General features: G+C 38.2%; 1 protein-coding gene across 4 annotated transcripts in view; it reads right to left on the minus strand.

Annotated features, from left to right (window-relative positions):
* Positions 1 to 16,667, minus strand: part of LOC106950594 (ecto-NOX disulfide-thiol exchanger 2-like) — a 175,247-nt gene that overhangs the window by 18,438 nt on the left and 140,142 nt on the right. For all 4 annotated transcript variants that reach the window (XM_015037549.1, XM_015037550.1, XM_015037551.1 and 1 more), the window contains one exon: positions 10,545 to 10,676. In XM_015037549.1, the coding sequence (XP_014893035.1) occupies positions 10,545 to 10,676 (132 nt within the window). The remainder of the gene's footprint in view (positions 1 to 10,544; positions 10,677 to 16,667) is intronic.

Consider the following 16,667-nt stretch of genomic DNA (forward strand, 5'->3'; position numbering starts at 1 on the left):
ACTCAAATACTGCGTTGAATGAAGCTGTAGGCCATATCTTCTGCATATTAAAACAACTGAATGAACTTCAAAATCTCCTCTGGTCTATCGTTATCCACACTGCATGCACACGCTTTTCTAACAGCTTTTCCTTCCACTTAACTTTCCAGTGATATGATTAGATATGGCACTCTGAACAGTCAGCTTCCTTACAGGTCATGTTAAGCATTTTAATGCTTCTGTGGCAGCAGTTCAAGCTCTAGCTGAACTGGAGAGCTTCAGACTGTTGCATTCTGGGTACACAAAGGAGCGTTACAACAGGTCCTTCCTCTTTGCAGCTATGAGACTCTATAATCATCACTGCTTCCAATAGACTCAGCTATATTTGAAGTTTTCTCATTTACAATAACATCACCTGTTATTTTTATCCACATGTACATACATGCAGATCGTACACATTTTCTCTTTATATTACTTGACTTAATTGCACATTTCTTTTTATCTGAGTATGCCATTTTTAATAACAATACAGTATTTGTTTTCCTTATATTAAACATTTGCCCTTACTGAACAATCTCATTTTGATTTTTATATTTTTATTTTACCTTACCTTTGTGTGAATATCCTTTCTTCCATTTACCTTAACTTATCACTGTGAATTTCCTCACTGTCAAAATATATTTCTATTATATTGCATCTATTGATTATATGTATTATTCAAATTTTTTCTTTGAAGAAGCTGAATTATAAGGCGGGTGTAAATAAACGTTACTCATTAAAATAAACAGAAATAAACACTTAAAAATAATTATTCTTTGTATAACAAATCTACAGCACACGTCAGGTTTACTGTTAAAACTGAAATTACTTAAGTAAATTACAATTATGATTATATTCTAATTTATGGAGATCTGCCTCCATTTCCTGATGCTAATCCAGGTAAAAACACGTGTGCGAATAATCCATTAGTCTTAAAATAACATATAAGCGATTTTATCAATGAGTATCTAATGGTGCATGACATTAACTTTCCACATGTTTCACTGCGTAACGAGCATTGGGGTTTGCAGCGACTGTGAGGCACAGATGAGGGTGAGTGGGATGTAACAGACAAAAGGGATGCTTGTTTATTCAGTGAACACTTGACAGCCCCTGGAAGCTGCTTATCTATTCTCCAGAGTGTCTGAGCACGTGTGTGTCCATGCAAAATTACGTGTATCTAAATTAATTCTGGTAACTTTAAAATACATGTGTGAAAAGCTGAGTGCTTTCCTCGTGGTGGAGTGTGACTGTGACAGCAGACACTTTAATAATTTCGCTGGAGAGCAGATTTAAAGAGGAAGAAAGCCAGACACTCGAATAAGAGGTATGATTCTAGCAAAACTGTTATATCTAAGGCTAATATTCCTGCTGAGCCTCTTTTTGCTTAAAAGGGCATTACTGAATTGAGCTTGATTTTTACCTACCAAAATTTGATGTTTTTCATTTATTAGGTGAAGACAATAAATCCTCTTAGAGTTGTGTTGCATTATGTACATCACAATATAGGTTTTTGGCAGGTTAAACACAACTTGAAGCTAAAAGAAAATTAAATGCAAAGTGGAAAATGAATCAAAGCCAAGATGCTTCCATAGAAAAGCAACCGTCTGGTGATGCAAATCAAATACATCATTATCAGCAGGCTATCTCCATAAAAGCATAAAAATGTGTGATACCATAATGCCAAATGACTTTAAGAAAGGAATTGTTAAACCTGGGAATGGCTATATGGCCATTTCTGAAATAAAGTCATTCATTCCACAGTGATAAGAAGAATATTGGACTGGATTTCCCATCAAAATGACCTGAAGGTCAAAGGAAATGCAAAATCTAAACAGATCATATCTACTTTAAATCAAACGTGACCCAAGCCGTGTCACGACAATGATCCCAAACAGATCAGAAAACTTCTACAAAACAGAACGGCTGAGAAAGAAACCAAAGCAAAGGGTTTCAATGAGCCATCCAAGGCCCAAACCACTAACTGTTGTGGTAGGACCGTAAGAAAGCTGAGTAAGCCTCAATTAACTCCAAACATAAAAATATATATATATATGCACAATGGGAGCCTGACAAATTATGGCTTTACCAGGCACAGAATCATGGGGGGAGTTTTTGTTTTTCACTCTCAGCTTTTCCAGTTTAGCCAATTAAATGGAATCTATGGAGTGTGGTTCAGTACATTTGGGGTAAGATTTAAATACATTTTTAAAGCTGTTATAATTAACATTTATGCAAAACTCAAACTAATTAGAGGGTGAAATAGAGGTTAGCAAAAGTATTTCATGCACTTTTAGATGAAGGGGTTTCTCACTTATTTTGGTGTAGACATTCGTCCCTCAGTTGTGTTTACATGATTATATAACTTTGTACTTTCAACCACAGGTACTGTACTTCAGATTCAAATGGACATAAATAGAAAAACAGGCATCAGAAGACGATAAAGCAGAGCTGTTTTCAGACTTCATACGAAGAAGGTGGTGACTTTTCGTGAGATGGTGTTTCAGTGGCGGACCAAGCCGAAATGACATGTGAAACATGCTTCAGCACATTTCACTTTCTCTCCGTTCTGCTTAGGTGCTGTTAAAAAGTGCTGAGTTCCTGTATCAGTCTTATGATGGTTTTTGCAAAGGCAGCTAATTTATTTTTTCTGCCATCACTTTGGCATGTTTTTGAGATAGACAGAAGCTATGACAAGGTTTCATAAACGATGTAATGTAGCAAGCTGTGAGACGTAGTGTAAAAACTGATAGTGGGACGTTCATAGCGAAGTAAAAACGTGAACTTTTCAGAAAACCCCTTAAGTAACTGTGTCTGGAAAGCATAAGTCATTCTTGAACTGCTGTCGCAACGTTTGTAATTAAAAAATAGCTTTTAACTTGAACTTTTGTGCCATATTTTTGGCTTTAAAGCATCAAACATCTCCTGCTGGGTAGCGTTCATGTTAACTACAGCCAAAAACTTGCAGAGCCGTTAAATAGCAAACAAATGTTACTGAGTGCTATGATTCAAAGCAGCAACATTAAAGATTGTAAAGCCATAAAAACCTACTTGTGCAGAATATACGTCAAACTAACTCCAACAAAGTGCCGTGTACATACAAGAAAGCAGTAACATAAAATATGCCGTGTTCGATAATAAAGACCAGGTTGGGAGGTCTGTATTTGGAGATGGATGTAGAAAAACGCCTGAGCTTTACATCTGGTTCTTCTTTGTCGAAGGGAAAACACTGATAAATGCTGGGGAAACACATAATCAACTGTGCTAGAGGAGGAGTTTTTTGTTCTCTCTGTCAGATGTCAAATATGTTAAAACCAGATGCTGACTCCTACGGATTCCACAGCGTATCAGGGATTTTACTCACCAAACCGCAGACACCATGATGTCAGAAACAAAGAGAGGAGTCACAATCATTCGGAATAAACTTCTCATCCACTGTAGCCACAAAATGAATCCTTGACTTATTTCTGACCTTGTTTAGCCAGAGAAGAAAATGACTCTGTTGTCTTGTTCAATTCAGAAAGTTTGTCTTCTTAACTCCTGACTGAAAAAGACTAAAGATTCATGTTGCTATTTATGCCTCTGACTTCCAGAAAACCAAATACACTATTCTATAGTCGCCACCGACTTAATGTCTAAAACATAACAACAAAAACAGTTCAGCAGCACAACTTAAAGATAAAAATCAATCATGTTAAAGGTTAAGAAGTGGAAAATTCAACTGCAGCTATAACCAGAGCTGAACACCAGATCAATTTTTATTTATTTATTTATTTTTTGCCAGAGATGCAATGAACCCCTCCTTCCCTGTCAGATATGGGTCAGATTTCTTACAGTAAACTGTCCTGAAGTCTGGCCCGTAGATCAATAATGTCTTGCGATGTTGGTTCCCAGCTGAGATGCAGTGTGTCCCTCTGTGTCATCTTCTCAGATGATTTGGGTCTCATTGCTTCCAGGAGCTTGGCCTTGTAAACACATTACTGTGGCTGCAGGCTCTCCGTGCTGTCCATCCATTGTGGCTTGATAAATGGGAGGTTTTTGGAATAGCTTGTTTTCCAGACACCAAAAATCCATTAACAAATTGCCAGAAAACAGCTAAATGATTTCTTTCAGTGCTTTGACTGTTTCTAGAACCGGTAGACCCAAATGATATTAAATTAGGCATTATCAATAAGCAATTATTACAAATGGTACTCAACAAAGAAGCAACCACATCCTGCAGAAGCTAACTGGACTGAAGTCACAGGAAACTGATTCATTTTATTGTTTAAGGCTATCATGGAATATCTCCACTCATGAATAATTATTAAACATTCACAGTGAAAAAGACCCGTTTAATTCTAGCATTGCTGTGACATTTTATCTCTGACTATGTTGACATTTCAGAATATTTTACACCTAGCTTTTTTATTTTTATCAAATCTGTTACACTAATCCTGTCTCAGTATATAGTTTGGATCTGGTATTATTGGGAAAAAAAAAAGTTAATTATGCTGCTTATCATGCAGGTGCAAAGTGTAGCTGTATAGCTGACAGCGTTTTTATGGTTCGGTCTTATTAACTTTCAAGACTAAAAGCAACAGGTAAAAGTAAATAGTTCCCGAACCGGGAAAGAATGCTATTGGCAAATGTTTAAATTTATATATCAGAATAATAACCCAAAAACTTAGCGCATCGGTGCAACTTTACATTGAGGTACAACTCTAGGTACCATTATGACTGATGCTTGGATACGCACCACAATAACCTCTAGTACAACAACATAAATCACACAGCGTGCACAATCTCTTCTCCTGCCTGTGGCCTGAAACGCATCTCTCACTAAAAACACAAACACTTCCCTAACACAAATATAAGAACACAACGACTTTCTAATACACAGCCGTGCTCTGCACATCTGCAGAAACAAAACTGTCATCATAGTTGATGTGTGCTGCGTTTTGTCAGGCTGCAGTGTTGACGTTTCTGCCAACAGCGGTCCGTTTATCTAGCTGTCTGTCTGGATAAATCCACCTGGCTGAAGGCAGGAAAAGACTCAGCTGTGGGGGGGAAAAAAAAAAAAGAAGTGAAATCTCGACTAACTGTGGATGAAACAGAAGCAAACTTGAATGTGGCATGAAAGCCATGAGACCCAATAGACTTTTACTGAGAGTGCCTAAAACTGACACAACCCTCCACCATAAAGCTGAAATCATTTTAATAAAACAAAAACATCAGAAGGTAAGGATAAAGAAAGTGACAGTGAATCCTTCCCTGTAGTTAAAAGGTAAAAGAAAAGGAAGAGATGATGTACTGTCATGATAGAGAGTCAATAGCTAATCTACCTGGATTACTTCAAAGCTGAAGGTGCTTTGGGAAAATCTACGGCCTGACAGGCTAGAGTAAGACTTTGTGACATTGTTTGAACATGCTGAAAGCTTTGAGTTCAAACTTTTCTTGAAAAAAAGAAGAAAGAGTTCATGATAAAACTTGGCTGGTTGTTTAAAGGCTTCTGGCCTATTTTATTACAAAACTTATTTTATAAAAGACAACCTGACAGTTGAGGTTTGGCTCTAGAAGCCAACTTTGAGGTACTTTGCCGTTAAACGTTATCGTAAACTGTGAAAAGAGAAGAGCGAGAACGTTTTCACATCTCTCCTGCGGCTCAGTAGGAAAGCTTTTCTTGGCGTGGGCGATTTAGAAAAATGTGGGAACTACAGACATGATTGTGATGCACGGCAAAGAAGTACGTTTATGAAGTTCATTTATCAAAATTATTTAGTTAAAGTTTGTTTGAGGAACAGAAACTTAATGAACGTGGAGCATTTAAAGTGCATGCTTGTCATTTCTCATAGTTGGTCATCTATATTGTGTAATAGATGGTCTGACTGAGCTCTGCAGTGAGAGGAGGATATACACAGCAGCTCTTCGATTGCGGTTCTGAGTTAATGTAAGTACAAAAGAAAGGGATTTTGGAATGTAATAGACAAGAACAGTTGTTATTTTTAACACCAATACTTCTCACTTCCTCTCCATCTACCTTGTAGCTGAACCTTTAGTGCCTAATGTGTCATACGTCCTCATTAATTTAAAGCTCTATCAACACCCAGAATCAACCTTTCTCACTGTTAAGGTAAGAAGTAATTACTCTTCTGCTAGTTGATTGTGTTTCTGGACTGCACACTCCTTTTGCTCTATTTTCTAATCAAATAAAAGTAATCACATTTCCATTCTTTAGTTAACCAGAAAGGAGATGAATGATGGGCGTTGTGTTGAGGACACTGCAACAAGCAGTTTTCCACTTGTGAATAGCACTCATTTCGACATCCAAGTTGTGACGCCAACTGTGAGGCTCTGCTTTTTCCCGTTCACATCAGCGTAAACACATTTAGTGGCAAATTACAGACTAATGCTTCAATGCTTATCTTGGTTAGATAAGCACTGAGAATCCCCCCCAACACTCCTAAAAAGCATGTAAGCCTCATATGAGCTAAAGTTCTTCATTCATTGTAAATAAAGAATTGCACTAAATACTAATTATACATACTTTTGTCAAATTAAAAAGACCCATGCAACCCAAGCAGCAACAAAATTGCATTGCACTCTTTATTTTTATTTTTTTTACTATGAGTAAGTATTCTGCTTTTTGCAAATAAAAGATTTTAGTTTGTATTTTCCCCAAAGTGGATGTCTTTCACTTTGCCAAGGTCTCACTTTCTGTCTCACTCGTGACATTCTCGTCAAATTGCTGCTTAGTCTTGACCAAAAATTAATCCAGCTGTAGATGCAGTCGCAGCTGCAAAAAGTTTTACAAAAGAAGGCGCTTGCACTATGTTTGCCTTTGCTGTTTTCTTGTTGTGTTTATAGCTAACGCAGTGTGGTGGCTTTATGCGCATGTTCATTACTCCATATTTAGTGACACTTACAGGTCCGGGGGGGTAAAAGCAATGTTTTGGGCCGATCTCTGTTTCTCCATGTGGATGAAAACATTTCTGGAAACGGTCAAATTTGGACAAACTTCAGCTAAAGCAAGCATAAACATGTTAAGATAAAAGGAATTAGAGATTTCCTAACAAGGTATTGTGACCTAATTTTCTTTACCTTGTCTCCTGGTGGCTGCGAATGGGTCATTTGGTTGTTTTTCTACTTTTATATCAGTTTTTAATTACTTACTACACATTGCTATCTTTTGCACATGTATAATAAAGTGGTTCATTCTGTGTTGGATTGATATAACTTTTATAAAGTCTGGTAAGATGTTAGGCCACCACCCTATAAAACTGGTTCAAATCAGGACACAGTAGTGTAAACCCTGTGAATTTGAAGTTGCAGAATAAAAATCTATTTCCAATAAACGATACATGGTGTGTGACATAAAAAAAAAAAAGGTCTAAAGAGTGCAAACACCTGTGTGAGTGCAAAGCCTTTGAGCTCTCCTCTCCGAGATCTATTATTGAGCTTTTCTTTTCACATCACATAACAGAGACCAAAGCCAACTGGTTATTTCATTTCAGCTGGTTGTTTTAGAAAAACTGTCAGAGGACTTGACTAAGTGTAAGAGCTGTTTCATTAACTTTCCTCGCAGCGGGTATTTGAACTTAAACACAGGTGCAGCTTTATAACGTCGCTAATTACGGCGTTTCATTTATGGTTGCAAGCTTCACGGTTCTGACATTGCATCACTGGTGTAGTCTCCATTAGTGATTTTAGTTACAGGAGCGCTTTTCCTGCTAGGGAGTTAAATGGCTGCTGTAAAAGGTCTCAAACGGCTGCAAATAAAGTTCAAAGCAAGGATGTCAGTGGGGGTTCATCAGCCTCTATCACAGACATTTCATCTGTAATGTCGACTCTAGGTAAGATGTGTTTATGTTCGCTGTCTAGGCTCCAGCTACATGATTTTCTCCTTTTAACAAATTTCTACGACCTGTGACGTTTAGTTTGGGTTGCTTCCTTGTTGGTTTGATTTGTTTTCCACAAATCTAAGAGCTAAAACCCAGGATTATATTTGCAACAGGAGATCAAAAATGCTACGTTTTAGATGCTAAACGTATTAGAGCAATCCCTGCAATAGCAAAGTTTACTGCTCTCCTGATAATAATCATCTCTTGTCATTTGTGAGCATTTCTTCTAGGGGTTTACTTTCACCGCTGACACGCGAGTCTAAAGCAAACATTTCATGCAGTGTGGCGTTTAGGTTGACTGTGTGAAAAAAGAAAATGAGCCGGAAAAATAAACTGTCTTGTTCAGATATTTAAAGGCTCAGATAAACCTGAAAACCCACTTACATTATAATTTTTTTTTTGTCGCTTTCCGCTTTTATGAAAAGCTGCTCCTTCTTTGGTTGAAAGGCTTTTATTTACCATGTTTCAAATATATCATGCTTACGTTTATGTGTGTGAGAGCATGAAAGTATGTTACCCTTACTCTTTATTGAGGAGTGCGTTTGGAAGGCCGTTCATCTGCGCGTGCTCTCAGACACACACGTGAATCTGCACACAGAGACACACAAGGCTGGCGCGTTTCAAATATGAAAGTGCATTTCAGCTAAGAAGTGGGAAGTGATTTATAAAAAGCTTTAGGGAAAGGCTTCTACCGAGGAGAGAGAAAAGATGCAGCAGAATGCCTCTTCAGAAGGGGAGAGTGGGAGGGAGAAGCTGAACCTAATGTTATAGATAGCATTGCAATCGGTTGGACTGGATATTGTGCGGGAAAGATAAGAATACGGAGGCTCACACCCTCTGAGAGGAAGATATATTGACAAACATGAGAATTACTTTAACCGCTGCATCCGAGTGACTTCAGACTTTGGGTTAAAACAACAACATGCTTATGTTAGGATGATATGCTCAGGAATTAGAATTAAAACTAGCCACTTTTAGTCAATTTATATCCTTCATCCACCAATCACAGTCGTCATCTGCAGGATCATTTTCCATAATAGCCTTTTTTCACCGCTACTCTAGGAGCCAATGTCCTTTTTGGATGAAAAAAATAGGGAAAAAAAACACTGCAGGCTACAGTGTGCGGAGGACCAAAGGGGACAAAATTAAATCAATAAATACATAATTAAATCACTGATTAAAAGTAACCATGAAAAAAAAAAAGTTTAACTAAATGACTGAGTAATTTAGGCAGAAGACACATTAATAAATGTCATCAAGTCACCTAGGGGCGGGGCTAACACCGATCTATTGAACTTCATTATCTTAGCTTGATTCTTTGAAAATCTTCAATCCTCTGGAAAGTTTTGGAAAATTTCTGTGAGTTCATTGGTGGGATTTTACAATAAGCCAACGTGAAAGCAGGAGAGTCATTCAGACTATACAGCGGATAAAGTTGAAGAATTGGTTGAACGCCACACACAGGAAGTTGGCTTCTGATTGCATCTTCCAATTTGGGAAATGGCTAAAGGGCAATTCCACCTTATTTTTCACTACCCGGAGCATCTTTGATCAGCTCTAGTTTAAGAACTATGAATCTCAGGCACTTCATACCTGGACTAGATTATTCAATAATATTTGCAGGATATTGTTTGTGATTTGTGAAACCTTTATTTGATATCTGAAGATTCAATACAGATCGAGTTTACCGTTTTTCATGCATCTGGATCACATTAGGACAGCTCCAGCTCAGAAACAACTATACTTATACACTTCGAACATGAACTAAATTATTTTGCACCAACATTTGTGCCTCCAGATTATTCTGTCTTGGATGTCTGCATACAATTTGATTTCATGTTTCATCTTTGCTCTTTGACCTTCACTGTCAAAAAGCAAACTGTTTCATAGACAAATAATTAAATGGAAAATCCTCATCAGAAATAAAGGCTTTCAAACATCCGCCTGTGTGTTAGTTTATAAAGGACTCTATGTGGTAATACTTGTAAAGAGCAAAGTCCTGCTTCTTTTTTCTGATCCGGCCTCGATTGGGTCACATCAGCCTCCGTCAGTCAGAGCTTGCCTGCATGTGCCAGCATAACTGATTACCAGCTTGCAATTCCACGTTGATGACTCAGCTCATCCTGCTTATTCCAGCATATTTATTTTATACGAGCAGCACAGACACAGGAGAGAGCGCGCTTCCCCCACCTTCTAATGCAGGAGACGTCAGTGAACAAAGCGAAGACAGTGGTGCATACTGAGAAACCCCGGCTTCAGCTTGTATGAAAACCCAATATTTCCATTAGATGAACCAAATGAGATTAAAAATAACTAACCATTGCACATTTTCAATTGTTTCGTTTTTTTTTTTTGTGTGTGTGTAAATTAAGGAATGTTTTTAGATGGAAATTAAGAAAGAAAACACTGGGGCTTTTATTTAGAAAATTATTCCATTTAATACAAGATCACTTAAAACAGCTGAAGCTGAAGCTACGTCAACACAATTGCACAGTTCCATTATTACTCCACTTCTTGAACTGGTTACTAATCAGATTATTAATTCAGAAATTTGGATACTTAATAAAAATCTATAGTCTGAAAATACCCAGATGAAGTCCACATTTGAATTGTGGACATTTAGTATGGGAATGAAATGAGTTGTACCTGGTAGAAGTGGCTGTCCTGTCATTCCTATAGGAGGCATCCCCATGTTATTCATAGCAGCTGCCCAGGGGTTGGGGTCAGACATGGGCATCGTCATCGAGTTGGAGTCCATCGTCATGTTACAGATCCCTTCTGCAGAGAAAAACAAACAAAAAATATTTGTCAAACCAGCAAACCACCAGAATTCCTGCTTACATTGGTGACCAATTACTGTACTACTTCAATCGGAGAGTATTCACCTCATTTTAAATCAATATGCAAAGCCTTTAAACCTTAAATAATGTCCATCATTTCATCACACCAACAAAACCTGACGCTAAATAGACAAAATATGACAAAAACACTCATTAAGTTAATTGGAGTAAGGTATGGCCCCATTACTGGTGTCAAGGTATACTCATGTTTAACATCTTACAGCTCAAAAACCACTAAAACCCCTCAGGCATGCAGCTCTTAAGGTTTAAAGTTGGTTTAGTAAAATGGTATGGAACATCATTTTCTCTTCTGGAGCATAGAGAAATGAGATGCTGCACAACCCCAGTGTGTTGCTGCACAACCCCAGTGTGTTGCTGCATAACAATGGTCAAGTGGCTGAGAAAAAGCTAAATTCAATTGCTTGGTATAATAAAACATAATTTTTCCATTTTTAAATATTTCTGGTTGTGTAAAACAGCAAGAGATTTTTTTTTACATGAGCAGATAACCTGACTACTTAATCAGCTAATACCAGCTTGTATGGTATTAAATGGGTGATTTTGGTAAATATTACCATTGATGATATTTACCAACAAGGCAGAGGAAATTATTGCTTCCCCGTTTCCAAAAATGCAATCAGATCAGATTTTCTGCAAATACCAAAAATGTAAAAAAGGTAGTTTTACTAAAGTTGAACATAAAGTGAAAATCTATTATCAAGATTAACTGAGAGAGTTATTGGGATGAACAGTTAATAATCTAGCAATCAGCTACCAAATAAAGTATTAATACCCTCCTTGTAAAAAAATAAATAAATGTCCACATTTTTAAGAAAGACCTGAGAAGTCTAAAGCAAACAGAGTGAAAACGACTTTTCACCATTTATATATTAGTGTAAAGCTGAAGGAACAGTATTCAGCTTCCAGCTAACAATTGTTGCTTTGTTTGTTCTCTGAGGGGAGAGGAGGCCACCGCTAGTCTGCAGTCAGTCTCTGAACACTGATTTCAACAGTACTGTCACGGAGAATCTATTTATCTTAGTGCTGCTGTTTGTTTGGTAGCTTCAGCTGGCTGGCCTTCTGACACTTCCTGTCTCAGTGACCAGCATTGAGAGTCCACTGGAAATGATACTGTATCACAGAGGAAAAGCTTCAACTCGATTTCAAAACGGTTGACTAATGGAATTAGATTAGTAATAACAGAGAAATGAACAGCAGTGCATCCCCTGCTCTCCTTTTCTTTGCAAGCCACAGAAAAATAATGTCTAAAACTAGATTATTATGGTGCTAAGCATAAATCCTGATGCCATCAGGCACTCCTCAGACAGTCTGTAACTAAAATGTGGATAAATCTTCCATTTAGCCAAACGTTATGCACACATCTTGCCAAACCAACAGCCACCGGAGTTTGTGTATTCGAGTGCTGCATAATAAAGCAAATGCATTCAGGACTGCACAATAAAAACCCTGCAAGAAGGTCAACATGTACACATCATATGTCAACTGGCAGCTCGATCTTCCCGTCTGCAGTCTATTTCACAGCTCTAAATGCTCTTTAATTCTCTCCTCTGGTTGACCTCTTTCTCTCTGACAGACCTGTAAATTGCTGTGACTGCTGGCCAAGGCAGACTGCCCTCTTCTACAATGCCAAAGCAAGCACAACTGTTAATAATGAGAAGAGCTGCACTCGGCACACACTTTACACTACAGAAGGTCTCAGGCAGAGCACACTTTAGAGCCAACAGGTATGAATGTATGTGCTTCTGTCTGAACACACGCCAATGTATTGGTATTCTCGGTGTTGAGACACAGCTGGCAATGTGTAATAATGCTGTGTGCCTCTTTGCCTTCCTCTCTGAGTCACTAATTGCAGAGCTGTCTGCTGTCGCTGCCACAGAGAGGCCTGATAAAACCAAGCGTGCCTGTGTGTCGCTGTGATAATGCTGCTGACGAGGACTTCACAGGCTTGTTAACAAACACAGCCCTATTAACTGGGGGACACTTTTCCAGGAGTTAAAATGAAGGAGGAGAGGATCAGCGAGGAGCTACTTTATAGCAGTTTTATTACAGTTTTACAGTACATTAACCAGACTCTCCAGAGAGCCGATGAGTACACTCACTCCCGGTTGGACAGGTGATGTCTGCTGGTTAGAGAGGTCCTTTAGTTCCCCTAAAAACAAAATTACAATAAATTGTGTCCATAATATGACTGTTTATCCTATTTACAGACTGATGATGGATGAAAGGATGAGGAAGAGAAAGATGGATGATGGAGAGATGATTGACAAATTAATGGATGATGATTGACAGATGAATGGATGATGAATTATCGCTGATGGGTAGATGGATGGATGATGAATTATAGATGATGGACGGATATGTGGATGAAGAATGAGTGGATGGATGATGGCTGGATGATCAATGAGTTGATAGTTGATAAGGGATGGATGATAGACAACTGATAGTAGATGGATAACAAATTGATCGATGAAGATGGACGAATAAACAAATGGATGGATGACAAAAATTGATGGATTATGAATTATAGATGATGGATGGATGTATGGATGATAGACGAATGGATGGATGATAGATAAATTGATGGATGATGAGTGGGTGGATGATGAACAGCTGGATGATGGATGAATGGATAGGCAGATGAAACCCTGCATTTTAGAGTTTTTTAAAATGTTTTTTTTCTTTTTTCATAAAGAAACATTTGTTACATTTAAAGTGAAAATAAATCCAAATATGTTGCATATTTTATAAAAACAAGTCACCATGTGTGACTTCTGGACCAGCTTGGAATGAACAAACAAGCAGCTCGGCACAAATAATCATTTTCAATACAGCTTGAATTTTTCAAACCATTTGTCTAAAAGCCAGTGAGACACTAAACACCAATAATTGCAGCAAAACATTCTGCTCATCTGTTCTCAAAATGCAAGCTAAAAAATGATAAAGCTAATTTATTATTTTATCTAATAGGTTGCTAGATAAAAACAGAAGCAGAATCCATTTTAGTTCCTCACCAGACGGGGCATATATTGATTGTGCAGCTCAAATTAAAGTCCCACGCACTTAATCGATTCAGTCAGAAATGTTCAAGTGTGCTTGGAGTGGAGGTCAAGTTATCTCCCCTATGCTAGCCTCTTGACCCTGCGGATAAAAAGTCTCCATTGGAGTCTTTCGTCCCACAATTCATGTGTCTACTGCAGTACACATTCATTTAGCTCTCTCATTTTCCACACCAATTTGTTTTCACCACACAAAACCACACATCAGTGGTCAATCCACTCTCCCATTTCCACAATGTACTCGTTTATTTGAACATATTGTATTCTTGGAGGTGAACCTGTGCATGTCCATCCCTCAGTACTTTTGATATGACAACATGCCCTTGAGGGCAACAGTTTAGCCCCCTGAACGTGCCATGTGACACTCATGGATTGATATGTGGAGTCCAGTAAGGAATAGCAAACAGCTGCAGACACACAGGGGCTGCAAATGCATGAAAACACAGATAGACGCACACAGGTTCACCTTGGCGGAAAGGAGAACCAGCAGCAAACGCTGTCAATACGGAAATCAATGTCAGTAAATATCCAACAATGAAACATGAAGATGAGGTCTTAGCGAAGCCATTAACATGCACATCCAGCTGAAGAGCTCACAGCAAGGGTAAATGAAAGATAGAAAAAGAATCAATAGAAATAATAACAACAATAAAAAAAAAGATTTTCGGCTGTTAGCTGAAATGACTGTTTCATGCAAATGCCAAATCTAATTACACAATTTGAACAATCTTAGCATGTGTAGCCCAAGACCTCCTGACACCGAGATCCAAATGTGGAGCTCTGAAGACTGGAACTTAATAAGTCAATCTGGTCAAGCTTGACTGCATTTAAATAGAGGTGCAGAGGTCATATTTTTCCCTCTTCTCATGGGATGGCCTGACACTGTTTCAAAATGCAACGCTTCAAAATACAGTAAAATGAACAGGATAGTAATATGTGCCTTGCTTTTATTAGGCTGCATATTTTAGCATATTAAAAAGTGACCTGGATAAACCCTTTTGAGATTTTAAAAACCAAAGGCTAGATAAATTTGTTTTAGTAATTCAATTAAAAAGTGAAATGCACAGATTTATTAAACACAAAGTGATGTATAAGCATTTATATTGGTTAATATTGACTCAATGTTTTTAGAGTCAAAAAGAGAAAAGTTACAGCTAAAGAAGCTGGCTAATTTCATATTGCTGGATGCAAACATATTAAGGGTAAGTTTAGTGGAAGGAAAAACAGAGGTGGAAAAAGGTGCAGCAGGGTGGGGGGGTTGTAAATTTAACAGCCACCTCCCACAGACACATTTAGGTTACACTGCTGCAATTGAACCAAGGAGATGTTGGAATTATCATCAATGTGAAAAAGAGGTCCAAAATCCAGGTTTCAAGTTAACGTAAATGCTGCATTTGATTGGGAAACCATGATCTCATACTCTGGAGAAAGATTGGGAAGGCACCAAATTAAACTTTCTGATGAAGTGACTGCAGTCAGTGATGATTTGGGTCGGCTGACAGTGCTGGTCCGCTGGGTTTTCACCAGCGGTTCCTCTGCTGACAAGATTTACAGAGATGCCGCTTTAATTTTCCACCAGGACATGCCGACTGCCTACAGCCAGCAGATCCAATACCTAGTTTAATTAGAACCAGCAAACCAGCTCAATCTAAACCTTATTGATAATTTATCGAGTCAAGTGGCAGGAAAGAGTCCAGATCCAATAAAGCAACTGGACTTTAGTTTCTCTTTTTGAACTAAATTCACGTTCCAATAGTTTTCAAATTTACTGAGATTCAAATGTTTATATAAAGAGCTTTTATAAATCAAAGTATGTTCGGAGAATAATACAGGCCACCCTGTATGAAAGCAACCTTTACCACCAGAGTATATTGTTTGCATTCAGGATATTGCCCATGGCAATTAAAGCAGTAGTGATTTCCATTCAGCTCGGGTCCATCCAGCCCAAAGCTTTCCTGATACTCATTCTCTGCAGGCTGTGACCAGCTTTTAGCTTCCCTAAAATTCCCCCAGGAGGTAGATAGGAAATTAAGTCATTTAAAGGCCCATTGGCCGTAAGCCCCAACAGCAGGCAGAGAGAGGAAGACGCTGGGGGCCATTTAGTCTAAAGTGTGCATGGTTTTAACAGCTAACCAGAGATTTATGATGGCCCCTAGAGAGTAAATTCAAGGGGGAGCTAAAGAGATGAGGGATGGAGATAAAATGAGAAAGAAAAGGTTTCCTTTAATGGGGGGTTTGCGATGCTGATGTAAGAGAATGACAAAAGAAGCGGGTGAAATGGGGGAAGCATTACGAGCTCGCAGTCAGACACAGCAAAAGCTGATGAAATGCAGAAGACTGGCCTTAATAACAGCGACTATTTTATTCAGTCAGTGTTTAAGTGTTAAAAAAACAAACAGAAGAAGAGCATCGACGTGTTTCTGCTCTCCTAAAACTGGAAAATGAACATGGTCAGCTGAATACGTCAGCATTTTAACACAGACAGACACACCACTAGTGGAAAAAAAAAAAAAAAAACATCAGCCCAGATTCTTGTCTAAACATTTCATCAAACATTTATTTAGAGGAACAAAAGGCAGAGACAACATGTCTAAATTCATGGAGCTTGAAATAAGTGACTGTTACTTCTGCCTGCTCATTAATAGAGGCCAGTGCTCATGTATCCTGTCCTCTCTCTACACAAACATGTCTGTCGTTACTCCTCCCCACTCAGAAACACCAAACTTTCAAACTTTCTAGATGAAAACTCCTTAAAGATGACCTACAAGTCTATGGACTATACAAAACATATTCTTTACAGTTTTTTGCACAAAATTATTCTTATTTTAGTTTGGTCAGTTCTGACTGTTTTG

This window comes from Poecilia latipinna, unplaced genomic scaffold (genome assembly GCF_001443285.1).
Source record: "Poecilia latipinna isolate Pla-1442-1.1 unplaced genomic scaffold, P_latipinna-1.0 Scaffold410, whole genome shotgun sequence".
In the NCBI taxonomy this organism is placed as follows: domain Eukaryota; kingdom Metazoa; phylum Chordata; class Actinopteri; order Cyprinodontiformes; family Poeciliidae; genus Poecilia; species Poecilia latipinna.